The sequence below is a fragment of the Coturnix japonica genome, chromosome 1 (genome assembly GCF_054131305.1).
Source record: "Coturnix japonica strain WE chromosome 1, WE-NBRP24, whole genome shotgun sequence".
NCBI classification, from domain to species: domain Eukaryota; kingdom Metazoa; phylum Chordata; class Aves; order Galliformes; family Phasianidae; genus Coturnix; species Coturnix japonica.
Window position 1 is genome coordinate 35473340 of NC_140663.1, and position 25193 is coordinate 35498532.

General features: G+C 39.2%; 1 protein-coding gene across 2 annotated transcripts in view; it reads right to left on the minus strand.

Moving 5' to 3' along the window:
• Positions 1 to 25193, minus strand: part of PAWR (pro-apoptotic WT1 regulator) — a 69763-nt gene that overhangs the window by 6759 nt on the left and 37811 nt on the right. For both annotated transcript variants that reach the window (XM_085537564.1, XM_085537569.1), the window contains exons 3-6: positions 23770 to 23898; positions 10669 to 10703; positions 3606 to 3753; positions 2126 to 2230 (exon numbers count right to left, since the gene is read on the minus strand). In XM_085537564.1, coding sequence (XP_085393690.1) covers positions 2126 to 2230; positions 3606 to 3753; positions 10669 to 10703; positions 23770 to 23898 — 417 coding nt within the window. The remainder of the gene's footprint in view (positions 1 to 2125; positions 2231 to 3605; positions 3754 to 10668; positions 10704 to 23769; positions 23899 to 25193) is intronic.

A 25193-nucleotide genomic window follows, 5' to 3' on the forward strand; every position in this document is an offset into this window, starting at 1 on the left:
CTTTAGTAGTTAATCTACTGGAATGAAAATATGTTATTTAAGGCAGAAAGACTTCTCTGGTTCTCAGTATAAATGCTGCTAACATTCTTTAAGCATCTTTGTACTGACTGTTCTTAGTAAAATCACATTTTCACATTAAATAAATGTATTTACTAAAAAGGAGAAAAGAAAGTCTGCCAACAAGCTTTTGGGATTCTTGTAAAAATAGTTTTTAGGTGTAACACAAGGTCTCTGCCAATGAAGGATGCATCTGTGGTCACAAGCTGACCAAAACTTCTAGAAAGAGCATTTCTCTAAACGTGAGGGCTGAGAAGTCAGGAAGCCAGGCAATAAAATGGCATTTAGGCTATCTGACCTGAAATTCTTTCCACGTCACTGCAATCTAACATGCAATAACAGCATTTTTTGATTAACAGGAAAGACAGAGCAATACCACAAATGCATAGATGGTCAAATTTCAAGACTTCCATTTAGGTTCTCTACAAGCAAAACCTTTTAAAAAGATCACTGCATAAGCTCACTAAGTCATCAGGCCTTCTCTTATCCTCCACGTAAAGCATGTAATCCTGATGCCAGGTCTGCAGAGCCACGTTCTATGAAGAACAGATGGGTGTTTAAGCGCTCACTCTCATGATCGCAGTTGCAAACATAAGCCTTAGGCAAATATGACTGCCACATTAACTTTCATGCCCTTCTGTCATGGGAATGATGTAATACTTCTGTAATTTTTTTGGTTTTTTACTATTCTAAAGCTTTCCCTTTTCTAAATTCACATGGATTGCTAATAGAAGAGCATTCAAAAATCCAAAAGCTATTAAAAAAGAAAGTGAAATTGTATCTGCTTTAATGGAAGTATCACTTGGCATGTGCTGGTTTCAATTTTTGTAAAACAAATTATTAAGATGGTCTGAAAGTCAAAAGGCAGCTATTTCAATGTTAAGAAAAACCTGTGGGACTCAAGCATTAATAGCTGCACTGCAATAAAGCCAATACATCATGTTATAGCTATTATAAATGCAGCCCTGGCAGTGAAAAATCTCTATATATATTATCTCCTACATTTAATGGAGACTGTCTAGGGAGTTCCATGTACACAATTCTCATTGAACATTGCAGTTTTAGTCGTTCTGTACTAAAGAGGTTTTTGGAATTACTATGTTTTGATTTTTTTTTTCTCACACAACAAACAGAAATTGCCATCACACTTAAATGCAGGCAGTACATGAGGCCTATTTGACTTTACTATGAATGTTTAAAGGTGATTTCTAATCAGACACATTATAGATTTAATTTAGGACATTATCCTTCAAATACAGTAGGAAAAGAAAATATCATTGCTTCTGGATCAGTAGGCCTTAGAAACTGTCAAAACAGGTCTTAAAGCACAGGACTGCAGTGATTTGGGTGCTTCTGTGTTTTCTGCTTTCTAATCTCTGAGACAGATCAGACATGACCAGCAGTATGAAGTAACTCTGCCACCCATTACATCGGAGTGAACAGACTCCTTGATTAATACTGAAGTGGTCAGTTTAGATGTAAGAGATTCCTTGTCAGACGTAAAAATGGCATGAAGACCAATTCCTCAATTGGTCAACAAATCTCTCCAAAACAGACAATATTTCATTAGTCCTATACATTCCATCTTTCTTTATAAAAAGAAGTAACAGACAGCTGCTTTAGTCCTGTAGATTAGTTTGCTATCTTTTGTGTATGTTGATCTCCACTGTTATAAGCAAATTCCACAAAATCAGAGTCTACCACAATGCACATGAAGTTATTGCCTCCCTTTACTGCTGGATTCACCAGAGCCATTTTGTTTAAAGAACACATGCTTTTGTAACCTCACTGTACAACAAACCAACAACAATAAAACAGCAATAGGAAGGTATCTCAACAGTTAAAAAGTTCTGGAAGTTAATGACGACAAACAGAAGCCACCTGGGAAAATATAACTTACTAACAAGACTGTTGAAAATTACACAGCTTCAAAAACAGAAAAACCTAAAATCACTTAATTTTCTTGTGACCCTGACAAGTGGTTACGAGAACCTGAAGAAAAGCACTGAGAATGCAGAGGATTTTATCCCCTCTTTATAAAGCACCGCGTAAGAGAGTATGTGCTTACTCTGTTCAATAAATCAATTTCTTCCTTCAGTTTTCCAATTACTTCCTCTTTGTCCTGTGTCATCTTCATTAATCTTACATTTTCCTGTCTCTCCTTTGCAAGTTCCTAAAAATAGAATATGCTGGTGTCAAATATAATTGTTTTAAAGACAGAGTTTTATGTTATTGCCATTCAAATACCACGCCCTCACTACACACACACATACATAAACCACACACACACCTGTAATTCCGCTTCTACAGCAAGTCAAACCCAAAAGCCTTCAAGCCTTTACGTTGCAAGGAGCTAATGAATCACATCTAAGAAAATATTTTACTCGCATCAAACCTGTGTGATATCTCCTATTCTAGAGATGCTTAATTAATATCTCACACATCAGTCCAAAATTGGGCGGGAGTCAAAGAGACAAACGTGTTAATGTAAAGTCTCAGTTTCCACATTTTACATATATATATATTTCCTTTCTTTTTTGTTTGACACCAGTTAATGTGGGAACAGAGATCTCATGAGATATGTGGGCTTCAAGAAAATTAAAATGAAAATGTCCATTAGAAATTCACCAAATCAGAGACTGGGACTCTGAAAAGCGATCCTTAAATCTTCGTCTATTTTCTGTTATTTGTAATCGAATTATCTTAGAAGAAAAAGGATTTGAATTTGGAAGATTACAGCATATTTCACTCAAATCTGGCTTCCTTAATTCTTTAGAAGAAAAAACAACAAAGCAGCAAATTTTCCATTTTCATCATTTAAAAAAACCTAAAAGCTTATTCAAGTTGCATTTACTCAGTCAACTTCTGCAGGGCAGGCCATAATAACTTTTTCCATAGAAACTCAAAAAACTTTGGCTAGTTACCCATAAAAGACCACTACAGAAGAAGAAACAGAAGCTCATAATAAGGTACACAGATGACATACTCAGCCAAATAAGTTTTAAGTGAAAAATACAGCTTTAACATTGCTATGTTCTTTCAAAAATGTTTGTACTAAAAATGGCTGGAATAAAGAAAACTTTGTTTGAAATATATATTTTAGGTGCCGAAGAATTCAATGAACAACGAGGTAATAATTAAGTTTTATAACACTTCAGCACATCCAAAACAAGAAGTAAATCAGATGGAACATTGCTTATTTTCTGAACAGCCAGTGAGCCCCATCTCCCCCCGGGTTATTTGCCCTGTGTTTGTGCGTCATGAGGTACCCACGACAAATTCACACAGCACAGGTGGCTCTCTGACTGCTTTAGTTTTACCTCAGCTATTCTGCACATCCACACCAAATGAAAACTAAACATTTATGATGATTAGAAAGCTCACATTCCTTCTGTCTGCTTGATTCTTTACATATATTTCTAGGCACAAGCAGCTGCACTTCAAGCATCAATCATCATTTTTATATTAACTCACTTCTGATTTCCCCACAGGGTTTCAAAGGTTCTTTATTTCAGATGTATACCATGCAGATGTTACTTGGTACTCACCCTTTCAAGTTCCTCAATCCTCTTTTCCAAAACATTACTTGGTACAGAACTCCCAGAAGAGTTTGCATCCCTGCTGTATCTGCTGTAAGTTGTCCTCTCCGTTCGGGAATACCTGTTTACAGCATCATCTTCTGGAGCATTACCTGTACTAAAAGGCATAGAGCAAAGCAAACACTTACTTACAGATTTAACAAAATAGAAAAGGTAGAGCAACAAAGTGCTTTCCAAAGCTCTTAAGAGGTCAGTACAATAAATTGCAGAGCACATTTCACAGTTTTGTGCTGCTGAGAACTCACTAACTTCATTGCCTTGGGGAATCACACACAAGAATGTCTCAAGATACAATCTGTATTAAGAAACTTGGGTGTATCTCCTTATCATAAAATGATGTTGTTCCCAACTTTCTTAGATTAACATTTTACAGTAGTCTGTCTGATTCGATCACTATGCAATATCTTCTTCTCTGAGCACAGTAACTTCAGCAGCAAATGCCAGTTTACTGAAGAGAACTTTCTGATCTTTTCTAAAGCTGTATTCCTGTGAAATGGAACTCGTTTGTCTCAAAATTATTTCATTTCAGTTTAAAAATTCACGATGCATATAGCCTGAATCCTTACAGCAAAACATCTGTACAGCAAATAGCTCTTTAGTACCCTTTAAGAATACAGGAGAGGGTACTGACTTGCTTCTTTGGTTTTTTTTTACTGGCAATTTTGAATCTTTTTCATTAACCCTTTGAAAGCAAACAAACAAAATAGCTCAACAGAACTCGAGCAAAGCCAGGTGTGGTGGGCGACCCAGCCAGCAGCTACGTAACCCAGTTACTCATTCACTGCCCCCACAGCAAGATCATAGAATCATAGAATCACAAGGTTGGAAAGGACCTATAAGATCCTCTAGTCCAACCATCCTCCCTTTACCATACCTACAGAAAAACCCCTAAACCATATCTCCTAGCTCCCTATCCATACGCTCCATTGTCCAGATGAGGACAAAATGGGGCAAGATGCAGTTTGGTAAATGAAGTCAAGATGGAGGTGGGGGTAAAAAACAAGCAATGCAAAGGCAATCACTCATCACATCCAGACAAGTGCCAAGCCCGCTTTGGAGGACAACAGAAACCCCCAGCAGTTCTTTTTCCACTACTCCAATTTTATCACTGAGCAAGACTCTGTATGATAAGAATGTCCCATCCATGTCCACTCTCACTTTCACACCCACTGTAGTAGATGTGAAGGTACAGGAGAAAAGCTCTTGATACTGTGCAATTACTGGTTTGGACTGGAAGGGACCAAAGACCATCTCGTGAAAGGGACATCTAGGGATAGATAGGGTTACCCAAAGTCCCACCCAGCCCGGCCTTGAAGACCTGCAGGCATGGAGCACACACAGCTTCTCTGGGCAGCCCTTGCCAGTGCCTTACTGCCTTCAGAGCAGAAAATCCCTTCTTTATATCCAATCTAAATCTATCCTCTTTCAGTTTAAGATGGTTGCCCTTTATTCTGTCTAGTATAGCAAAGGCTAAAAAGTATTTCTCCCTTTATATATCAAAATATTGCAATAACGTCTCCCCAGAGCACTTTTTTCTGAACAAGCCCAACTCTCTCAATCTTCATTCACAGGAGAATGAATGTGGGATACTGACTGCTATGGAGAAAGTCAGCTGCATTCCAGCCAGACCAAGTACAGCAGGTTACAAACACCACGGGGGAAAAAAAGCACAAAATATTTGGAGTAAAGTTCCTCCGATTAAAAATGCATGTATTTTATAGCCTATTTATCATTTGAAGTGATAGACAGACTAAAAGGTGATTTCTGCTTCAGATCATGTATCTATTTCTTAAAAGCACAGCAATGGATTCTTAACTGATTAGCATTTTTAGTTCACGGAAAGAATAAAAGCACCTCAAATATCCTTACAACATCTCCTTTAAAACACAGGAATCAGATGATTAATATTTTTGTTTAACAGTTTTGCATTTCATAATTCTAGAAAATCCCTGCTGACAATGTGCAAATCTAGATGGATTCAGTGCAAATCAAAAGCAGGCATATCTGGCAAAAGAATGTCTTCTCATGGATACAAATACTGCTCTGCTCCGGTACGTGTGAAGTTTCCAAGGCACACTGACACAATTGTAAGGAATTTTGTAGCTTAATGTTATTACCATATTTAGAACTGTTTATTCTCCATCTAGAAGATTTTTTTGAAAGCATTTCTAGGACCGGATACGCATGTTGCAACACAACATAAGAGAAATATTTTAGCTTAACTCTATAAATTCTAGATTATTTCGCCATTTGAAAGATGTGTTGTGTCATGCTGTTAATGTCAGAAGAACAGACCAAATGAAAAAAGACTCCATTTTTCGTCACTCAGAAATGACCCCTTCTGGCAACAGTGGAATATCTCAACCCACCTCCACCGAGTGCTCTTGCAAGGTGCTCCTAAAGGAAAGCTAAGAGAAATAATAACTAGATAAGAAAGGCTTCATTAATACTAGAAATTAAGACATGTTCTGTATTTTCCCCAAATCACACTAAAAAATTTCCTTGCTTATTTCCTTGCTTAACCTAATACAAGGGAAGTAACAGAAATGAAGTTTGTAATTTTGCTTGTTATAACAAAACAGCAAAGAAATTAACCCACACCACAGTTTCTGACAGGTCTTATATGAAATAATAGCCCTGTTTTAGAATGACAACCTACTCATTTCCTTTAAAAGAAAATACAACCTGCTATTCAGACAGGGTCAGCTTTAACAGCATTATTGCAGAAAGGTGGAATAAGTCTTGTTCCTTCCAGTGTCTCTTGGTTGTTCGAATATTTTCCTTAAGCACCATCCAAATGGCAATTTCATCCAATTAGTATCACCTAGTCAAAACCAAATGTGATTGATTTCAACTATAACACATTTATTTTGATTTCCAGCACCTTGTAGCTGCACTTAATTTGGAAATCTGTGATTAATTGTGTCACTTTGGAATCCAGCCAGCTGCTAACAGCTTCTTTGGAAGAATGAGAGGCAGACAATGTTTCTAAATGGGCTACCTTGGACTGCTGCTACTCAGGTCTATGGGGCCATGTCGGCACCTGTCAGAGATGAGCTAGAGAAGAGCGGACCTGGCCCCTGCCGCTGCAGCTCCCAGCCATCTCCCTGGCCCTGGCCAGAGATGACAGAGCAGCAAAGTCCTGACCGTGACCTACAGCGGCTGCCTGAGGCACCAGGGACAGGGAGGAACTCCAGCACAATCAACTCACGCCATCCTAAGCTTCTGTAGAAACAAACCCAAAGTGCTTCAGCTGCTTTATAACATCAATCTGAGCAAAAAAAAAAAAAGACGGCTGTCATAGCAAAGAAAAGCGCCTCAAGTGACTGCCGTCCCCTTCCCCAGCCTTCTTAAGAGCTGGTTGCTGCACCGCATGTGGCAGGCTGGGTGAGACAGCTCAGTGAGCACCCTGAGCAGGCCAGGCCCAGCCATATTGATCCCAGGTACAGGCAAGTAGGCAAGTCTGGGCACACTGTTAGGAGAACATGTTGCAGCTGCGTTCTTACTCAATTAATGAGATCAAGCTGTAAACTGATAGAGTTGCTATGTTTTCAGTGTAGTTTCAGTTTTTTAGTAATCAAAAAAACACTGAACAAGAGAATCTCAGCAGGGCTTTAACATCTCTTTCACTGCATGTCCATGTAGGAATGCGTGATCTCTTACAATTCAACTATTTTCCTGCTCTTGCAGGAATGCTGAACCAGAGCACAACGCAATCTGTAGGCATCAGTGGGCAGGGTCTGCACCTACTGGATTCCATGTCAGTGTGCAGTGCAGCCCCAAGCAAGGAGAAAAACTCTCTGACATCTACCTGATAGCCATAAAGCCACACCATATTGTACTCATTTCCACTAATAAACTAACTTATAAGGGGAACACACCCCTGAACCGCTAAGAGATTTTAATCTCTTTCTGTAAACTGATCCAGCCTGATCTGCACGAACCATAAAAAATTTATTAATTACTTTCTAACCCTACCCTGCAAAGTCTCAGTTTTAATTTAAGATATATCTTTAAAATAAGCCATTAAGAAAAGCCCTCTGTATTTCTCAAAAAAATCCGATGTCCACATACACACCCTGCTTTGCTGTTACTTGCAAACTTAGTCATTCACAGAATACAAGAGAAACATAATTCATGCTTACGTGTAGATTGCACTTAATTCAAGAAACAGAACATGCTTTGTCATTCATAGAATCTTAAGAGTTGGAAGGGACCTTTAAATCCCCTTTAATAAACAGAGACATGTACAGGTAGACCAGGTTGCTCAGAGCATGGTCCAGCCTGGCCTTCATTGCCTCCAAGAATGGGGCATCCACCACCTCTATGGGCAACCTGTGCCAGTGCCTCACCACTTACAAAGTAGAAGACCCCATCCCTTTAATTGTTTTTGTGCTCTAACAGGTCCATGTTTATCCTGTACTGAGCACTCCATATCTGGACGCAGTGCTCCAGGTGAGGTCTCAGCAGTACAGAACAGATGGGCAGGGTCACCTCCCTTGACCTGATATCATCAGAACTGACTTGGAAAACCATGCTTAATAATGGCAACGTTCCACCTGGTTTAAAATAACAACACACGAAACCTTTAAGTGTGGTATACTCAGCTATAGTAATAGTAGGTGGAATGGTCAAGATGAAGCACTTCATGTCAAGAAAAGCTTTGGGAAAAACTAAATATGAGGAAATAGATATGGGCCAGAAAAGGACACCTGGTCGTTTAAATCACACGTAGCTGATGATCAGCACAGCTGACTGGTCACAACTCCCAAATATGTTAAGGAACATGTCCTGTGGCCTTCATGTAAGCACAATGCTGAAGATACAGGTCATGTTTTTCAACACATCCTACAGTACCATTCCAAATCACAACAGAACCACCACTTCATTCTGAAAATATTTTCTGTGGTTAACTCATACAACTACAAAGGAACCCAAATACAAATTTCCAGGGTGGGAGTGTAGAAGATTTTAAAGCAAACTCAGTAGACTGACTGCAGTTACAGATTAAGATTCTCATCCCAAGCGTTTATTTACTTTATTGTATAAGGAGACAGACTCAGTTTGTCCAAGTCAGCCAGAACATAAGTAGAATAACAGAGCAGCCAGCAGACTTCATTTGTAAACATGTCTCCCCATCAAGGGGCACTCAGTGAAATGGGTTTCTCAGGAATACCATATAAATGTTTCACCACGTATCACTGCATCCATACAAGGCAAAGTACTCAGTATGTCTGATTAAATAGGTAGTAAAATGTGTGCACTTCCTTGAGCCCTAGAACAAACGATGAGACCAGGAACTCCAACAGAACAGACCAGCACACACCCTTCCTTCTCTGCTGCTGATACTTCTCGTCTTTTTAGATCCAGGAGGATGAACATTTCAGTAGACTTGAAAACAGCTACAAGGGAAGGGAAAAGGAACATACTGGAGGTCTGAGATGGTATCAGCAATCCAAGATTAGAGGCCAGAAGATGGAGACAAAGAGAAGTCCAGCACCTTAATAGTTAAGCAGGAAAAAGGGAGAGAGGGGAAAGGCTGTCTTTGTCTAGCTGGGCCAGGTAATGGAAATGAGTAAAGTGAACAAAAATGCTGAGATATCACTTCTGGTGAGGAACAACTGGAAAAGATGGAGAAAGCAAGAGAGTATGTGCAATAAAGATGGGGGAAAACGACTGGAAAATTTCTGACAAATAATGCATTCTTCCCATGGGGGTCTATAACAGAGCAAGGAAAATACAAGAAAATACTGTGTTTCAACTTTTGCTGTCAGTTGCCTGTAAAGTCTGCTAGCACAGCCTCTCTCGTCCAGGAAGTACTGACCACCTGTGGTTACAGCAGTGCAAGGAATAGCTTCAAATGGGATCTCAGAGTGGTTGTCCAGAAGTTATAACTTGTTGCTCTCTTGGTACACTTTGAAAACCTAAGTATGAACAAAACTGCTGTGAAAGTAAGTCCACGCATTCTGCTATAACAAAGTGATTTTAAAAAAACCAAAAACCTAGAGCAACGAAAAGCACCATTTTGCCATGTTTACCAAAATCCAGTAACCTAAATATAAGTACCTTCAGTGGTACTGCGGAAAGCAACAAAATTAACTGTATTAAACTTCAGATTCATAACTCAACTGTTAAACTGCTGGCTCCTAGGTTATGCATAGACTAAAATATGCAAATACTGACTTGGAACACTGCTCAGCACTAGTAAGACCCAATAAAATATTACCTGAGTTTGTTTGTTTGTTTGTTTTTTAAATAGTGATATACCAGGAAGGGTTTTGTAAGTTTGGTCCATCACTCCAGTCCTTACCCCAAATCAGGCTACATATCTGCAGCAGTAGTACAATGGCCTATGCTTTCAAAAAACAACATATTTCATTAGCTTTCACAATAGGATTCAGGTAGGCAGAGCCCACTGGGTCCATCTGCTCCAACACCTGCTCATGCAGGGACACCCAGAGCAGGGTGTCCAGGACCATACCCAGGCAGCTTTTGAAGATACACAAGCAGAAGAACCACAGCCTCTCTGAGGCAATTTGTGCCAGTGCTCTGTCAGCCACACAGCACAGAAGAGCTTCCCAGCGATCAGAGGGAACCTCGTGGGCTCCTGCTTGTGCCCACTGAGTTTTGTCCTAGCACTGGGCACCACTGAAGAGAGTCTGGCTCCAACCTTTCTGTGGTCTTCATGTATTTATAGACATTGGTGAGACATGCTCAATATAACTCTTCCATAGGCAGAGCAGTTCTGTAATAACGAGGTTACTCTAGTCTCAATCATCTTGGTGATCCTTCAATGAGCTCTTTAGTAGTATGGCCTCACCAATGCTGAACAGATAGTTAGGATTACCTCCCCTGACCTGCTGGCAATACTCTCCCTAATGCAGCTCAGAACACCATTAGCACCCTTAGTGGCAAGAACTCATCAGTAGCTCACATTTGACTTGGTGGTCAAAGCCTATTTCTGGGACAACTATGTATGTGAATAACTGTGTTGAGTACAAAGATTTCATACCTTTTATATCTGCTTGAAACCATCCTGGAGGAGTCCTGAAAGAAACAGAAGGTAAAAAGTCATCAATAACATTTTATTTTTTGTATTTTCGTAACACTTCATCACCCAAAAGAAAATGAACCCTGCAGTTAAGAGAAGGCCCAAGCCTGAACCAGCTCCTGTACAACTCAGTTTTGCACTGTTCTGCTGTCAGGACAGACAGAATATTAGGATTACTGTCACTGTATTATGGCTTTTCAACACCAGCTCTGAAGCCTTAATGACAATTTCTGGTTATTTTTTAAAATGCGATGCACTCGCCATGCCCTGCAGTGTCTCAGATATTACTGTAACAGTGTACATTGTAACTATAACTACTATTAGAAAACATTTGTGCATTTTGATACCTGTTAATCAGCTATTTGTTAATTTTTTCATCTGGAAGTAACAGAGGAAAAGTGCTCTGATTCTCCTGGAACCACTGCTGTCCTGAACAGAAAGAAAATGGAAACTGGCAAGCAGTAAAGGGTTGAGACCCAAATCAAGTTACTGCATTACCAGCTGTGTGATGGTGACTATCTACAGGTACACTCTTCGTCATGCTAACCCAGGTGCTGCAACCTGGCTCACCTCAGATTCACTGAAGTGGTATTCTCTTGGCATTTGCTGTTAAAAAGGTAGGCCAAAAGTCCTGACACAGATGTTTTGTGCCCTCAAATGTACAAATAAGGAATAGAAAAGCTGAAGCAATTTATTTTCAGCATAACACTGCACTTGTAGTTTCAGTAACTGCCTGATCACAAAGAAAAAATAAGACATGTTTCAGCTGGTTAAAAGATAGCTCAGATTAGACAGTAAATCCACAAACATTTTTTAGGATGTTGTAAGAAGGATGTGAACCAATTATTTTATTAGTCATACACAGATCTCCCCCCAACATCAGTAAATGTTAGGTAAAAAGGCAGAAAATAATATTTAAGTAGTTAAGGAACTGAACAATTGCCTTTAGTGGAAAAAAACCAAAAATAACAGCAGAACATGAAATTCTCTCTGTTTATGACACTAATTACAGAGAAATGTAGAAATGAGATTTCAAAACAAGATGCAGGAGACTTTTTCTTCCACTCCAAACATTCTATGAATCATTACACTGCCTTTAACAGTCAGTGTAATGATGCTTTTGTAAGCAAAAATAAACTAGCTAAGAACGAGGACAATGAGACTTACTTTATGAGAGAAAATAAAGTTGGTAAATAATGTGTTTTACAGAAACAAAACTTGATCTTAAAGTCCATTTCAATTTGTAAAACATTTTCAACTTCTGCAACATATGCCACACTTTCCCTCCTATAAGCCAGAACAAAGCTGTTAAAAAACACGGGAATTATTTAAAGAATTCCATAAAGTGGTGCAAAATTGCTGTTTTAACAAGGATAACTTATGATTGATAATAGCATCTGAAAAGCTGCCATTTACATACACAAAGCAACAGTGCCTTTAATTTTGCCTCTATAAGGGCAGGCTATGCTGCCATGCAGAAGGACATTGGCAGGCTGGAGAAATGGACTAACAGAAATCTCATGGTGTTCCAAAAAGGAAAATGCAAACCGCACCTGGGGAGGAATAAACTCAAGCATCAAGATGTGCCCGATGCGCCGGACAGCAGCTTTGCAGAAAATGGTCTGGGGGTCCTGGTGGGCACCAAGTGGAACATAAATAGCAGTGAGCCCTTGCAGCAAGAGCAACAGAATCCTGAGCTGCACCAAGAAGCAGGAAGAGTACTGCCAGCAGAATGAGGCAGGTGATCCTTCCCCTCTCCCTATTCAGCCCTAGTGGGACCACAGCTGCAGTGCTGGGTCAAATTCTGGGTTCTTCAGCATAAGAAAGATGTACTGGTATGACTGCAACTAAAGGTTTGGAGCACCAGGCATACAAGGAGAGGCTGAGAGTGCTAAGAATGTCTGGCCTGAGAAGGCTCAGGAGCGATCTTGTTCTTGTGTATAAACAGCCAATGGGGGGAAAAAATGATGGAGGCAGATTCAGTTGTGACAAAAGAGAGTTCTCTGCACTCAGCCCTGGTGAGGCTGCACCTCAAGTACACTGTTCAGTTTTGGGCCCCTCTCTACAAGAATGACATCGAGGCCCCAGAGCACATTTGGAGAAGGGCAATGAAGCTGGTGAGGGGTCTGGAGAGGCTGAGGGAGCTGGGATTGTTTAGTCCAAAGAAGAGGAGGCTCCTTATCGCTCTCTTTAACTACCTGATGGGAGGTTGTGGTGAGGTAGGGATCAGCCTCTTTTCCCAAATAACTAGCAATAGTTATTTGAGGGAATGGCCTCAAGTTGTGCTAGGGGAGATTCAGCCATGTTCTACTTATTTTGAAACAGCTTCTTTTCTAGGAAGATGCTGAAGCCTCAAGGTCATGGCCATACTCCCCAGTGAACACACTAGGAAAGGGAAAATTCAAAAACAAAGGGAAAGTTTGCACATCATGCTACACTGTAGAGAAGAACATTTCCTTGTACAAAGATATCCCTGGACTTCGGGTGCCTGCACCCTACACTAGATACCAAAAGGATGCAATGGATACATCCTATATGCACAAATTTCCTGAGACTTCTTCATATAGTAAGTGCAAATATAGGCTCTTAAGCAACTTAGACTTGTGCATGCACCTCAATGAAAGGCATCTAAAAGCTTGCCAGTACTATTCAGATCTGCCAGCCCTTCAGGAAAAGGAGAAGTAGGAAAATACATGCTTAGGAACAAAGTTCACAGCAAGTACTCTCATTTGCCACAAATGGCAGCTGCTAAAACTTAAAAATTTTTTGTAACAGATCCTTCTACAGTAGGTTTTATTACTTTTATAGTTAAGAATAACAATGAAGAAAAAATTAAAAATACACAACAACTGTACTTCCTATGAATATACCTCTTACTGCCGATTGAATTTCTGTTCAACTAGGATGTAAGTAACTCTGCTAATTACCTTCCTGGTTCATCTTGGCATTTCAGGCGGACAGTGCAGAGGGCATAAGAAAGCTGGTCATCAAGGCTTAAATAAATAGAGTTCTCTGTGTTTACAAGTGTCTGATAAAGATTTCCAGAGGTTAAACCAAATCTGTTAGCTAAAAATGCATTAACAAACATTACTTTAAAAGACGTACAAGCTCTGGAGTCAACCAGACTATGAAAATGCTTCACTGGAAACCCCTACTTGAAAGTTTCACAATCAAAGATAATTGCCTCGATTAAAACAGACTGCTGGGGTATGCTGGTATAAACCCCAGTATGCGCAATATGTACAGTGTATTAGAACTTGATTGATTAGAACTTGATTAACACTGGTGCTAACTCAAGTTATGACCATGTAATGATATTCCTGCAACATGCAAGGTATCATTTTGACTGAAAACAAACCATCAAAACAATTTAGGTTTTGATGTGCAATCCAAACAAGAACCCTGTATGTTCCCCCAGATGCAGGTAGATCAACTACATTGCTTGGAGAAGGCAGGTCTGCTACTGAGCTCTGGGGCTTCTTTATGTACCAAGGAACAAGTGAATTCTATCTTCACCTGATCTATCAAGTTACTTCAAATCTTTATGAACCTACTGGAATCACATCTTAACTCCATCTCTTTTCTCTATAGGTTCAGTTGTACAGTACCATCGCCACTGAAACAACAGTTGCACAGTTGCTGCAGTGCAGCCTAAGTTTCATTCAGATATCAGGAGTGAGATACCATCTGACTGCTGATGAGTCATGAAGGTACCATTTACCTTCCATTCCTGAGTCTAAACAATTTCAGAATTTCTAGAACTTTTCCACAGAACATAGCTACCAATTCACCTCTCAGAGGAAAAAACATCACCATTCATTTTTTCCCACTGAAACCATTCCTTTTAGAAGCATCCTAACGTGCTTCCAAGCTTCTTAAAGTAGCAAGTTACGTTACTCAGCTACTTGCACCCCCGTTGCTGTGTGACTTCCAGATCTCTGCTTGGACAGAAGATTATACATCCAACAACAGCCCAGGCTTCCTCCCCTCCCATTATTCTCCTAGCTGCCAAGAGTTTACATCTATTGCTTACATTCACTGCATTATATTTCTTCCTGGTTTGGATGACCTTATACAATCCTTACACACCCAGTAAACCTTTTTTATAAGCAGCCATTCTAAAAACGAGCTTTTATTTCTAGAACTGTTAAGAAAGTGTGATGTTATCATCTCTTATTAATCATCTACAGAATAAACTGAAACAGGAACCTGGTAGGATCAAGTGGAAATAAAAGTTAACCTGCTATTCTTATGTAGCCTGACATCGCATTTTAATCTTCCTTTGATTTGTACTGCAAAATGGGACCCAATACAGTTCAGAAGAGCTTTCTTTTATTTACACTCAAATTATCTTTTAAAAACATGCCACAAGTTTAATGAATCTATGAGCAGGACAAGGAGGTTTCTGTATTCTGGAAATGAAAATTCAGTTTTGATCATGAAGCACCCAGGAACTTAATCCCAGGTCAGCAATAATGAACAGTCTCTCCCCTGTGAGGCAGCTGATAGAGACCTAACAAAAATGTCACAGAGAAGAAGAGGAATACATTATTTTTTTTATCTATGCTGAATAGAAAAAAATAAAGTTAATAAAATTTTACCCACATATTTCTTAAATATTGTCTGACTGATTTGATGTGAGGATGAAATTCTGCTTTCAGAGGGTGGTGAGGCAATGGCACAGCTGCCCAAAGAAGCTGGAGGAGCTCACAGCTAGGCTGGATGGGGCCATGGGAAGCCTGAGCTGGTGGGGGGCAGCCCTGCCCAAAACAGTTGATTGTGTTTTAAGGTTCCTCCTTCCAGTCTAAGCAGTTCTATGATTCTATTATTTAGGCTGTTATTTATAAAAGTGGAAAGATACTGGCATTATAGATCTATACAGGGATAATGCTTTCTTTAGGAATGAACCTTTGAAAGAAAATATAAAGCTAAGTTCGATATGTAAATGAATCTAGTAGAGCATCAGCTTTCAAGTGTCTTTACTTGCATACATTTCCTTTATGCATATATATAATCTTTTCCATACACATGCATGTGTATATATCTGTAGTATACATATGTGTATGTATTATACATAGATATATATACATACATGGAGTAATATGGAACAAGATCCAAAGAGAAGAGACTACTTCAGGTGCAGTGTACCTGAGCAAGGAGTGGGGAGAAAGAAACTGCTTGGAAAAAAACAATTTAAGTCAGGGAAAAGTTAAATTTCCTTACTTCTGGATAGGAATTTACACTAAAATGATTGTATTTTATTTATTTAATTGATTTTACACCCGTAACTATTACTTTTAATTACTACATAACTAAAAGAGACTTCAAACAAGAACTAACATGCTGGAACACCTAGGTGCGAGTAATAGGGATTGTTGTCATGAAGCTGAAAGAGTTCTGAGTCATCTCTTTACTTGCACAGAGCCAGGAGGCCACTGAGAAATGCTGCAAGAATGTCTAGTGCATCCAATCAGATGTGTAATGGGAGGTGAGTACCCTCAGTTCTTACCACCGGCAAAGTACCAAGGGCATTAAGGGAAAAAATTAAAAGAGACACCTGCAGGTAATCAGTTAACTACTGGGCATGTCAAGAGCCATCAAGAAGAAAACAGCTTCTAAATAAGGAAATTTTACATACTAAAATGCATGAACAGAGTTTTTTTTCTTTAATCTTTTTTTCTCCATGTCTATACCCATGCAGAGTTCAACTCCAAAGAGCTCAGGAGAAGCAGTTGGGCACACAAAACAGAGAACAAAGGTGACGAGGGAACCTTCCAGCTCAAAAGATTATATGAGTCTTTATCTTACAGGCACTTTTGCCATCAGTCATGCTGGGCCATTTATTTCCACAAGCAGATATGGTAGGAAGTCCTGCACTTCTCAGTAAGTCTATATTTAGCAGAGGACTCTTCTTCCCACAGAGGCCTCAGCTGGAGAGCATACTGTGTGATGGCCATTTTTATTCAAGAAGTCCTAAAAGAAGATTAGGAGGAAATACCCATTTAGGCACGACCATTTTCAACAGCCGAACAGAATTTCCATACCAACTCTTTTGGGAATAACATTTTCCAAATAAACATTCAATTATCTGAGTTAAAAGTGATGCCAATCCAAAAAAGAAAGCACGTGGCAGAAAAATGAATTCCTTGACAGGAGGCCCCTGCTGACAGCTCCAAACATTAGGCAGGAATTGCTTCCGTCAGTGTAAAGGCTCTGAACTGGCACAACATGAGCTTATGCAATTTTGGAACACAACTTCATGAAGTCAGAAGTGTAAGAAACAAACAGAGCAACAATGAAAAAAGCCCTGCTCGTAGAAGTTGAGTACACGGCAGCAACAGGTAAGAGGAAAAAAAGTAAACAAAGCAAAAAAAAGTTAGTGGAGGGAATGGCAACAAGTGTAACATAAGCTACAATAAAGTAACCATATTGCACACACTTTGCTTCCCATTCCATCTGCCAAAGGACTAAAGAGGGCTGGAGCACCCGTCCTATGAAGAAAGGCTGAGAGAGCTGTGCTTGTTCAGCCTTGAGAAGACTCCTGGAGGCCTCACTGCGGCCAGAAGGACAGGAGATGGACTGAATTTTTACATGGTCTGATAGTGACAGGACAAGGAGGAACGGTTTTAAACTAAAGGAGAGAAGATTTATATTAGATGTTACAAGGAAATTCTTTACCCAGCAGGTGATGAGGCACTGGAACACACTGCCCAAGGAACCTGTGGATGCCCCATCTCTGGAAGCATTCTAGGCCAGGGTGGATGAGGCTCCAGGCAGCCTGATTCAATGGGAGGTTTCCCTATCCAAGACAGGGGGTTGGAACTGGTTGGGCTTTAAGGTTTCTTCCAACCCAAATAATGTTGTGATATTGTGATTAAGCAGTGCCTGTCCCACAAGCTGTGCTGATGTGGGACATGTGCTGGAGCTGCTCGCAGGGACAACCTGAAGCAGGAACAAGGAGCCCCACTCTGCTTGCCTGACCTTAGGCTTGATTGATTCCTCATGCTGTTTTCATGCAGGTCTTACAATGCACTCTTGTGCAGGTGCATGGGCACATCGAAACATGTATTCAATTATAAAACACAGACTCTATTTACCAGGCATGAAACACATTCCTGAAACAGGATTTTAAGTTTAAACAACTCCTTCATGAAATTAAACATTACTGAGCACAGATGTCTAAAATGCTCATTGCAAGAAGCAGCGTCAGAGAGCACACAAGCAATGCAGCTGAACCAGATCTGCTGTGAGCATGCAGATCCTCTGGGAAGACAGCATTTACTGAACTGCCGTGGATCAGCCCCACACACAAAATGTGCTTGCAGGAAAGGACAGGAGGAAGATTTTAGCAGAGAAGCCTGTAGCTGGTACAGTCACTGTGTCCATCCTGCTAAGGATTCCACTGTTTTTAAATGGCGCTTCCGTTTAAAAAAACACCCAACAATCAGACAATTTAATTAAAATGTAACTTCATTTTTGCTTAAGGACTTCAATATTGTTCAGGGACTTCAATTATACCAGCCAAGACCACTGCACAACATTATTACTCCTAAACTCAGAGAAACTGTAGAATAATTTATGGTTAGAATGCCTTTTTGAGGGGTTTTTTCCTACTATCTCCCATATCACAGATAAAAAGCAATAGAAGAAAAATATTAAGACTGCAATGTCAACCAGTTCAGAAATGCCAGAATGCTGGTAACTCAGGCAGCTTTCATTCAAATCCTTACAGCTACACGCTCCATGACACTGCCTCTTATGATACCGTGCCTTGTCATATTTTTCCATGTATTCTTCCATGGAACACAAACAGCAGCTTTCTGTGAGTACTGCTCAGTGCTCTGCATGTGCTAAATATTCAAGAATTGGCCATTCTCTGACTTATTTTTTGAAGTTGGCATATTCCAACAGCTCTGGATATGTGCCTGTACTACAACTGGCATGATTAACTGATAATGCATGATCACAGAAAGGTGGAATTCCTGAGTTCATATTTCCCTTATAAAGATCACAGGAATAAAACAGCTTTCCCAAATCATGCCAAGCATCTTCGTTAAACATGGGAAGCACCTGGTTCATCTCAGGAACCGTGCAGTGCAGCGAACTCCCTGCACCTGATGTCACTTACCTTAAAACCACAGACCCTTTGAAACTTAAACATTGGACTTCAATGATTTTTTAATCCATTTTATGGAAGCATTTTGAAAATACAATGAAATTTCCTAATGGATCTTTCTATAGCATCCACTATAAGTGCCTAATAGTAGAAGGTGCCTAAGTGCTCTGCAGAAACTAATGACTGGCTTTGCACCACCTCCATGAGGGATCATGCTGTTAATTTGCAAATAGAAACTCCAACATTATCTGGTAATCCAACTGTCAAATATCAGTCTGATTTTGCAGAACGATATGCAATGCAATTTACTCAAATCCAGCTCCTCTCAATTTACATAGTCCTGTATTTTAAACACGTCCTATTTGCTCTTTTTATTTTTTTTAAGCAACACTATGATTAAATTATCATGTAAAATAATACTTGGCCTAACATCTGAAGAAATAGAGCATAAAGAAGTATGTCTTAATACATTTGGGCATTCCCCCTTGCACAGCTGAGTAGTCTCAATAGACAGAAAGCAATATCACAAGAATAGACTTTAAAAAGGCGAATGATGGCTTTTAAATGCATGTCTTCCTCTGTAAGAATGACATGAAACTCTGATGGAAAACATCACTGAAAAGCTGCTTGTATCTGAATAGATAGAAACACCATCACTGTATACTTCAGATAACAGTAATTACAGGATGATGCTGCATGACATTACACGGTTGCGCAAAAGCCAGCAAGTGCAAAATAGACAGGTATTAACTGCAATATGAGTTAAGAAACGTATTTGGCAGCATATTCTTGGCATAAGATTCAAGAAGGAAACTCAGGGGACACTTGTGCCAAGCAGATTTCCAGCTCTGTTTCCTAATGGAGATGCATGTAATAGTTCTGTTCCCTGCATTCCTCATCACTTCTCACAAAGCTAAGTCACCAGAGACTTTTATTCCCTAACTTAATTCTATTTACTCCTTTCAGCATAGCTTGTGAGGTGCCTCTATTAAACATTTACAGTGCTGTAACACTGGCGTGCACAGCTGCTTCAGAAAATCACCACGTGCTGGGTCTCATCAGAAGCAAATGACAGCTGCTGTTCCTTAACTAGGAATTAAGAAATTAATTAGACAACTTGTGCTACTGCATGCCAGAAGATCAGCATTCCCATTTTAGAGCAAGATATGTTAAAAACATTCTGATTTTTGCAAATCATTGTCTTTCACAGTATTTATTTCCCAAAGGCTATCCCCCACAGAGGGACATGAAGTATACCCTTTTCATGCTTACAGGCACAATCTGGTATCTCACCCTATCTCTGATTTCATACCTACTTATAGTTCTTTTAGAATCAAAACCTTCTGATATGCCCGGTCCAAGTCTGTCAGAGAGAGAAAATGATTCAGCCCATGTAATTTTAGATGTCTACAGCTGATCTAGTCAGACTCCTTTTGTCATCACTAGGGAGAAAAACATGTATCTAGAATACAATACACCCCATCCCAATGCCAAAATAAAAACATAATTCTGGAGATCTTAAACACGTTATTGTTTCTTGGCACTTTTTCCAATGCATATTTTCTGAACTATCCCCACATCCCATACTTAAATGTCAAACTGTTCAGAGCAGATGATATTTTTTGTGGTGTGTTCACAGAATTGCTCAGCACAACAGCTAGCATTCACATACACTAGAACGCCCAAAATAAAACATGAGCTGAAAGGAAGCTAATATGAAATAGAGGATTTCAAACTACTTCCTATGTTGAGAATGACAGTTTTGCATGATAATGGCATCATTTCCACAAAAACAAACAACCACACTGACTAAAAAATCCCACAAAAACAAGAAAAAAACCCAACCAACAACCCACCCCAAACCAAAACAAAAACAAAAATCCCACAGCCACAACAGACTGGAAGGTTTTAAGGAATCAGAGAATCTACACTCCGTTTCATATGGTGATAAATTGCCCACAGTGTGAAAAAAAATAATATTTAATTTTAAGGTGAGCTTTATTTGCCTTAGGGACACTTTTTAATCTCATTTTTCTCCCTGAGAAAGATTTATTGTATCTCAACCCTACGCCAATACAACCATTGTCAACCCTCGCTCTTCTTTCTTTGTAATAAATGAACACACACACACATATATATGCCTGTGTGCATTTACATACATGTGTGCACATATATGTGTACATATATCCAAGCCTCTCTACCACAGCAAGTCTTTCTGTTGACTTTGGATTAATCTTCTCAACCTTGCCCAATCTGCTCTCCAGTATTCCACAAACACTACAAGTAATACTTGAGCTGTGGGAGTCGGGCTTGTTTAGCTTGGAGAAGAGAATGCTCTGGAGGCATCTCACTGCAGCTTTCCAGTACATGAAGGGAGCATACAAGCAGAAGGGGAAACAACTTTTTACACGGTCTGATAGTGATACGAAAAGGTGGAATGGCTTAAAAGAGATGAGATTTAGGCTAGTCATTTTTTACTCAGTGGTCAGGCCCTGGCACAAGGCTGCCCAGAAAGGTTATGGATGCCCCATCCCTGGAGGTGTAACAGGGCCAGGCTGGATGGGGCCTTGGACAGCCTGATCTGGTGGGGGGTTGGAACTAAATGATCTTTAAGGTCCCTTCCAACCTAAACCATTCTATAATACAGACATTTGTATGGGAAACTGGTAATCACAGCCTGAACCTCTGATTAATCAGCTGAGGCTAGTGTCGGTCAGCTGTGGGAGCACAGGTGAGGGTAATTCAGCTGTGCTCCCAGATGAGGTGGAGTAAAGCTCCACCTCTCCTAGACTTCATTTAAGGGCTGACCAACATTAAAGCAGAATCTCTTAGAGATTGTTCCTCTGTGGAGATTGGATAGCCAGCCTCAGCATTTTCTAGCCAGACTAAAGGTATCTATATTGGTAAGTTTTTCCTATATGTAATCTTTTGGATATCTATCACCATCCTTCTTGTATTATTACCATCTTTTGTATTATTTCACCTTACAAACATTACAACATGGTATTGCACTCAGGTATCACTTCTATCATGACTAAGAAACAATTTTAATTTTTCTTAAGAAGTTTTGCACCAAAAAGGGCACATATCTGTGCATCTAGTCTCCAAAAATATTCCCCAAATAATGGAATTCCAGAAAGCAGTTGTCAGTGGTATCAGCATAACCTGATTATTTGATGTAAAAAGATAAGGCCTTATATACATATACTGGATTTGAGTATTAACATATCAGTTGTATTTTTACACCCTGTAGAATCCAGTGAGTCTTCTAAGTGACTTTAATAAGTATCTTAATATCTTCCGTGGACTAATCATTTTTTCAGCCAACCCTTGTATATTGATTGATGCAAGTTATCCTTATTCTTATTATATTAATACCTTCAACTGAGATGTTCACCCTGAATTTAAGAACATTTCTGCCCAGCTATCAAGAAAGCCATTGCTATCAAATACTACGGCACTACTTTTTCTTCTGCCATCTCTGCTAAACATGAGATAGGCCTGAGTTAATTGCCAGACTGCCAGTTTCCAGCTGCAATTGCTGCTTGTCCTTAGCACTACATCAGCCTGCATCCCCCCCCCATACATATCAGTGAACACTCCACAGCACAGTGACCCAAAGGCTAAGAGTTGTAGCCTTAAAAATAGGAGAGAAACAAAGCAAGGAAGTCAGAACACACTTGTTCTGTATTTGGGAGTGGATTTAGTGTTGATTCACCTGGCCAAGTGAGGCTTTCCACATTTGCATTTGCTAAAGTTAACTGACAGTTCTGATTGTAATATTTTTTTCAATGTTTATAAAGCTGCCAGACCCATCACTTTCCATATTTCTAACATTTTAAATAAATAAATAAAAATACCTAAGTTTATTTCATCCAAAATAAATTCTGCTTCGGGAAAAAAATACTCTACCCTTAAACAAATCTCTTATCTCTGTGTTCTGTATCAAGGGCTTCAAATTCAGCCAGTTAAGTACTCAAATCTGTAATCAAAAACTGTATTTTTCCTCAAAATAAAGAGAAAAGAGATGTCTGACAACACTAAAATAAAGATGAAAGATCAGGTGAAAAACTAGACACAAGAGAATATTCTTCAGCAATACATTTCTCCCTCAGACACAAAGCCAGTATCAGCTTTCTTGCTCCCCGTATAAATGTTACAGTAATTATTTTCAACTTTCAGTGGAATGGACAAGTAGCGAACATGTCTTCAGCTAAAGAAATGCATTTATTTCACCTAATAGGTAGAATTATAATAATTATTAGCCAAAGTCAACTAGAATTGACTGAGTTCTTAGATCTTCAATATAAACTCAACATTTAAGAAGAGAACAAGGCTCAACCATTAGAGCAGCATCAAAGGGAAACTAAGTCAAAGCTGAAATAATACTGCTGACAAATTCTGTTAAATTCAGGCAATTTATAAAAGCTTTCTAGTGAAAAGCAAGTTGACAGCATCAGTAATAAACTGATTAAGTCTTAGCAGCTTCAACTTTCTAATATTCCATCTGTTCTGTACGTGTGCCAGCCTGGGTCGTTGCCAGACACAAAGACTGGGACATTCTTTTGTATCATCAATGACAAGACATCCCTGCTATGCTCCGTCAGCAAAGAAGAACTAATGCCTGTTTGAATGTGGAGGCAACAAACTTGAAACTCTGTAGGATACGATTAATGCAGACAGCCTGGTAAACAGAAATTTAGCTTGCTGATCAAGAAGAATAGGCTATATGGATGAATAAATGGGAATGAGACATGGGAATAGAGCCAAAATGTTATGTAATAACACCACTAGGGGTATCAGAAAGTGACAGCTTTTGGAATACTTAATGAGAAAGTGAAAGCAGAGCACAATAAATAATTACTTTTTTTAAAGTCAGACAAACAGCTTTCAAACATGAGTTTAAAAACTGAGTAAAATACCAAACTGAAGTGTTAGGATCTCACCTGTATTAAGTACGATCCAGTGGAATCTGCACTTGAACTCTCATTTTGTATCGTGTTCTGCTGGGTGATAGCATCCTCCTTCTTTCTCTCCTTCTGCCCTGCTTCATCATCTTCATATTCATCAAGGCTCTAGAACCAAAAATGTTCAGTTATAAAATCATCCTTTTATGTTGCTTCCTATGCTTTTCATATTTCATAGAACTCAAGCATCAGTGAAGTAACAGTCTCAAAGATTAATTTTAATTTTTAGAGAAGTTTAATTGAATTTTTAATGGATCTTGATATCTCCAGTACAAGAATGAAGTTTGACAACTGCTTTTTCTTAATTACGAAAAAGAAATAATCGAGATTCAACTTGACAGAACCCTACGCAACGTTGTCTGAGTTCAATGTTACTCTTGCTTTGAGCAGGAGCTCGGACTGTACCTTCTGCATGAATGATTCTACGATTTTACAGCCCCATTCATCCTAGGCAGTAATTTTACCTCTACATAACTGATCTGAAAGAAGTATAGAAAGGCAAAAATAAAGAAAGAACTAATATTATTCTCAACTCAATAGCTTGTGTTTTCCTTTTTTTTTATTTATTTATTTTCTTTTCTTTTACATGGTGCAAAATGAGTATCACACTGAACCATACATATTACCTTTGTTCTCCTTGACTTTTGAGTTCATCATTGAAAATTTATTGTCAGAAAATGGTCATTTTAAAGTCAGCTGGGTATTCATATAAGTTAATAATTTACACAAATGTGTAATTGTATTTTCATACCATGTTTACTGAAATGCTGAGTTCAAAAGGACTACATTTCTAAAGCACTGACTGCTGATAAATGAGACTTAAAAAATACTATGAGAACAGAAGGCAGAAGCACTGCCCTTGTGCTAACTCAAAGTCATGCTGAGGCCAGGGATGAAACAGCTCAGCCAGTTTTGCACTAGGTCAGCTGTGTCTAGATTGGTCTGTATTAGTTTAACTTATACAAATTTACAGAAACTATTTGGAAGACCATCTCGAGGCAGACATGAAGCTCCATTTGTCGCAACATCACAAACTGTTGGCTAGTGTTCAGTGTTCAAACACCACCCCAGCAAATAAACGATTCTAAGGCTTCTGAGAAAGCTCCCAGATGAATGTACCACAGCTTGAGAAGCAGAGGGCAACAGAGGTGAATGTAAAATTATTTGAATTCCAATTTCTGACACCCACGAAAGATAAATCACTAGGCTGAGGCTTAGATACTGACAATCTTTCACATTACCTTATCTAGGAGATAGACGAGTAGACAAAAGCCTACACAAAGAATGCCGAAATGCAGCATTTTTTTGGTAAAGAAAAAGGTGTTATTTAGTAACTGAAAATCACACTAGTGCACAACAAAGTAAATTTGGCTGCTGCAAAACAAGAATGGCAGTGACAGAAG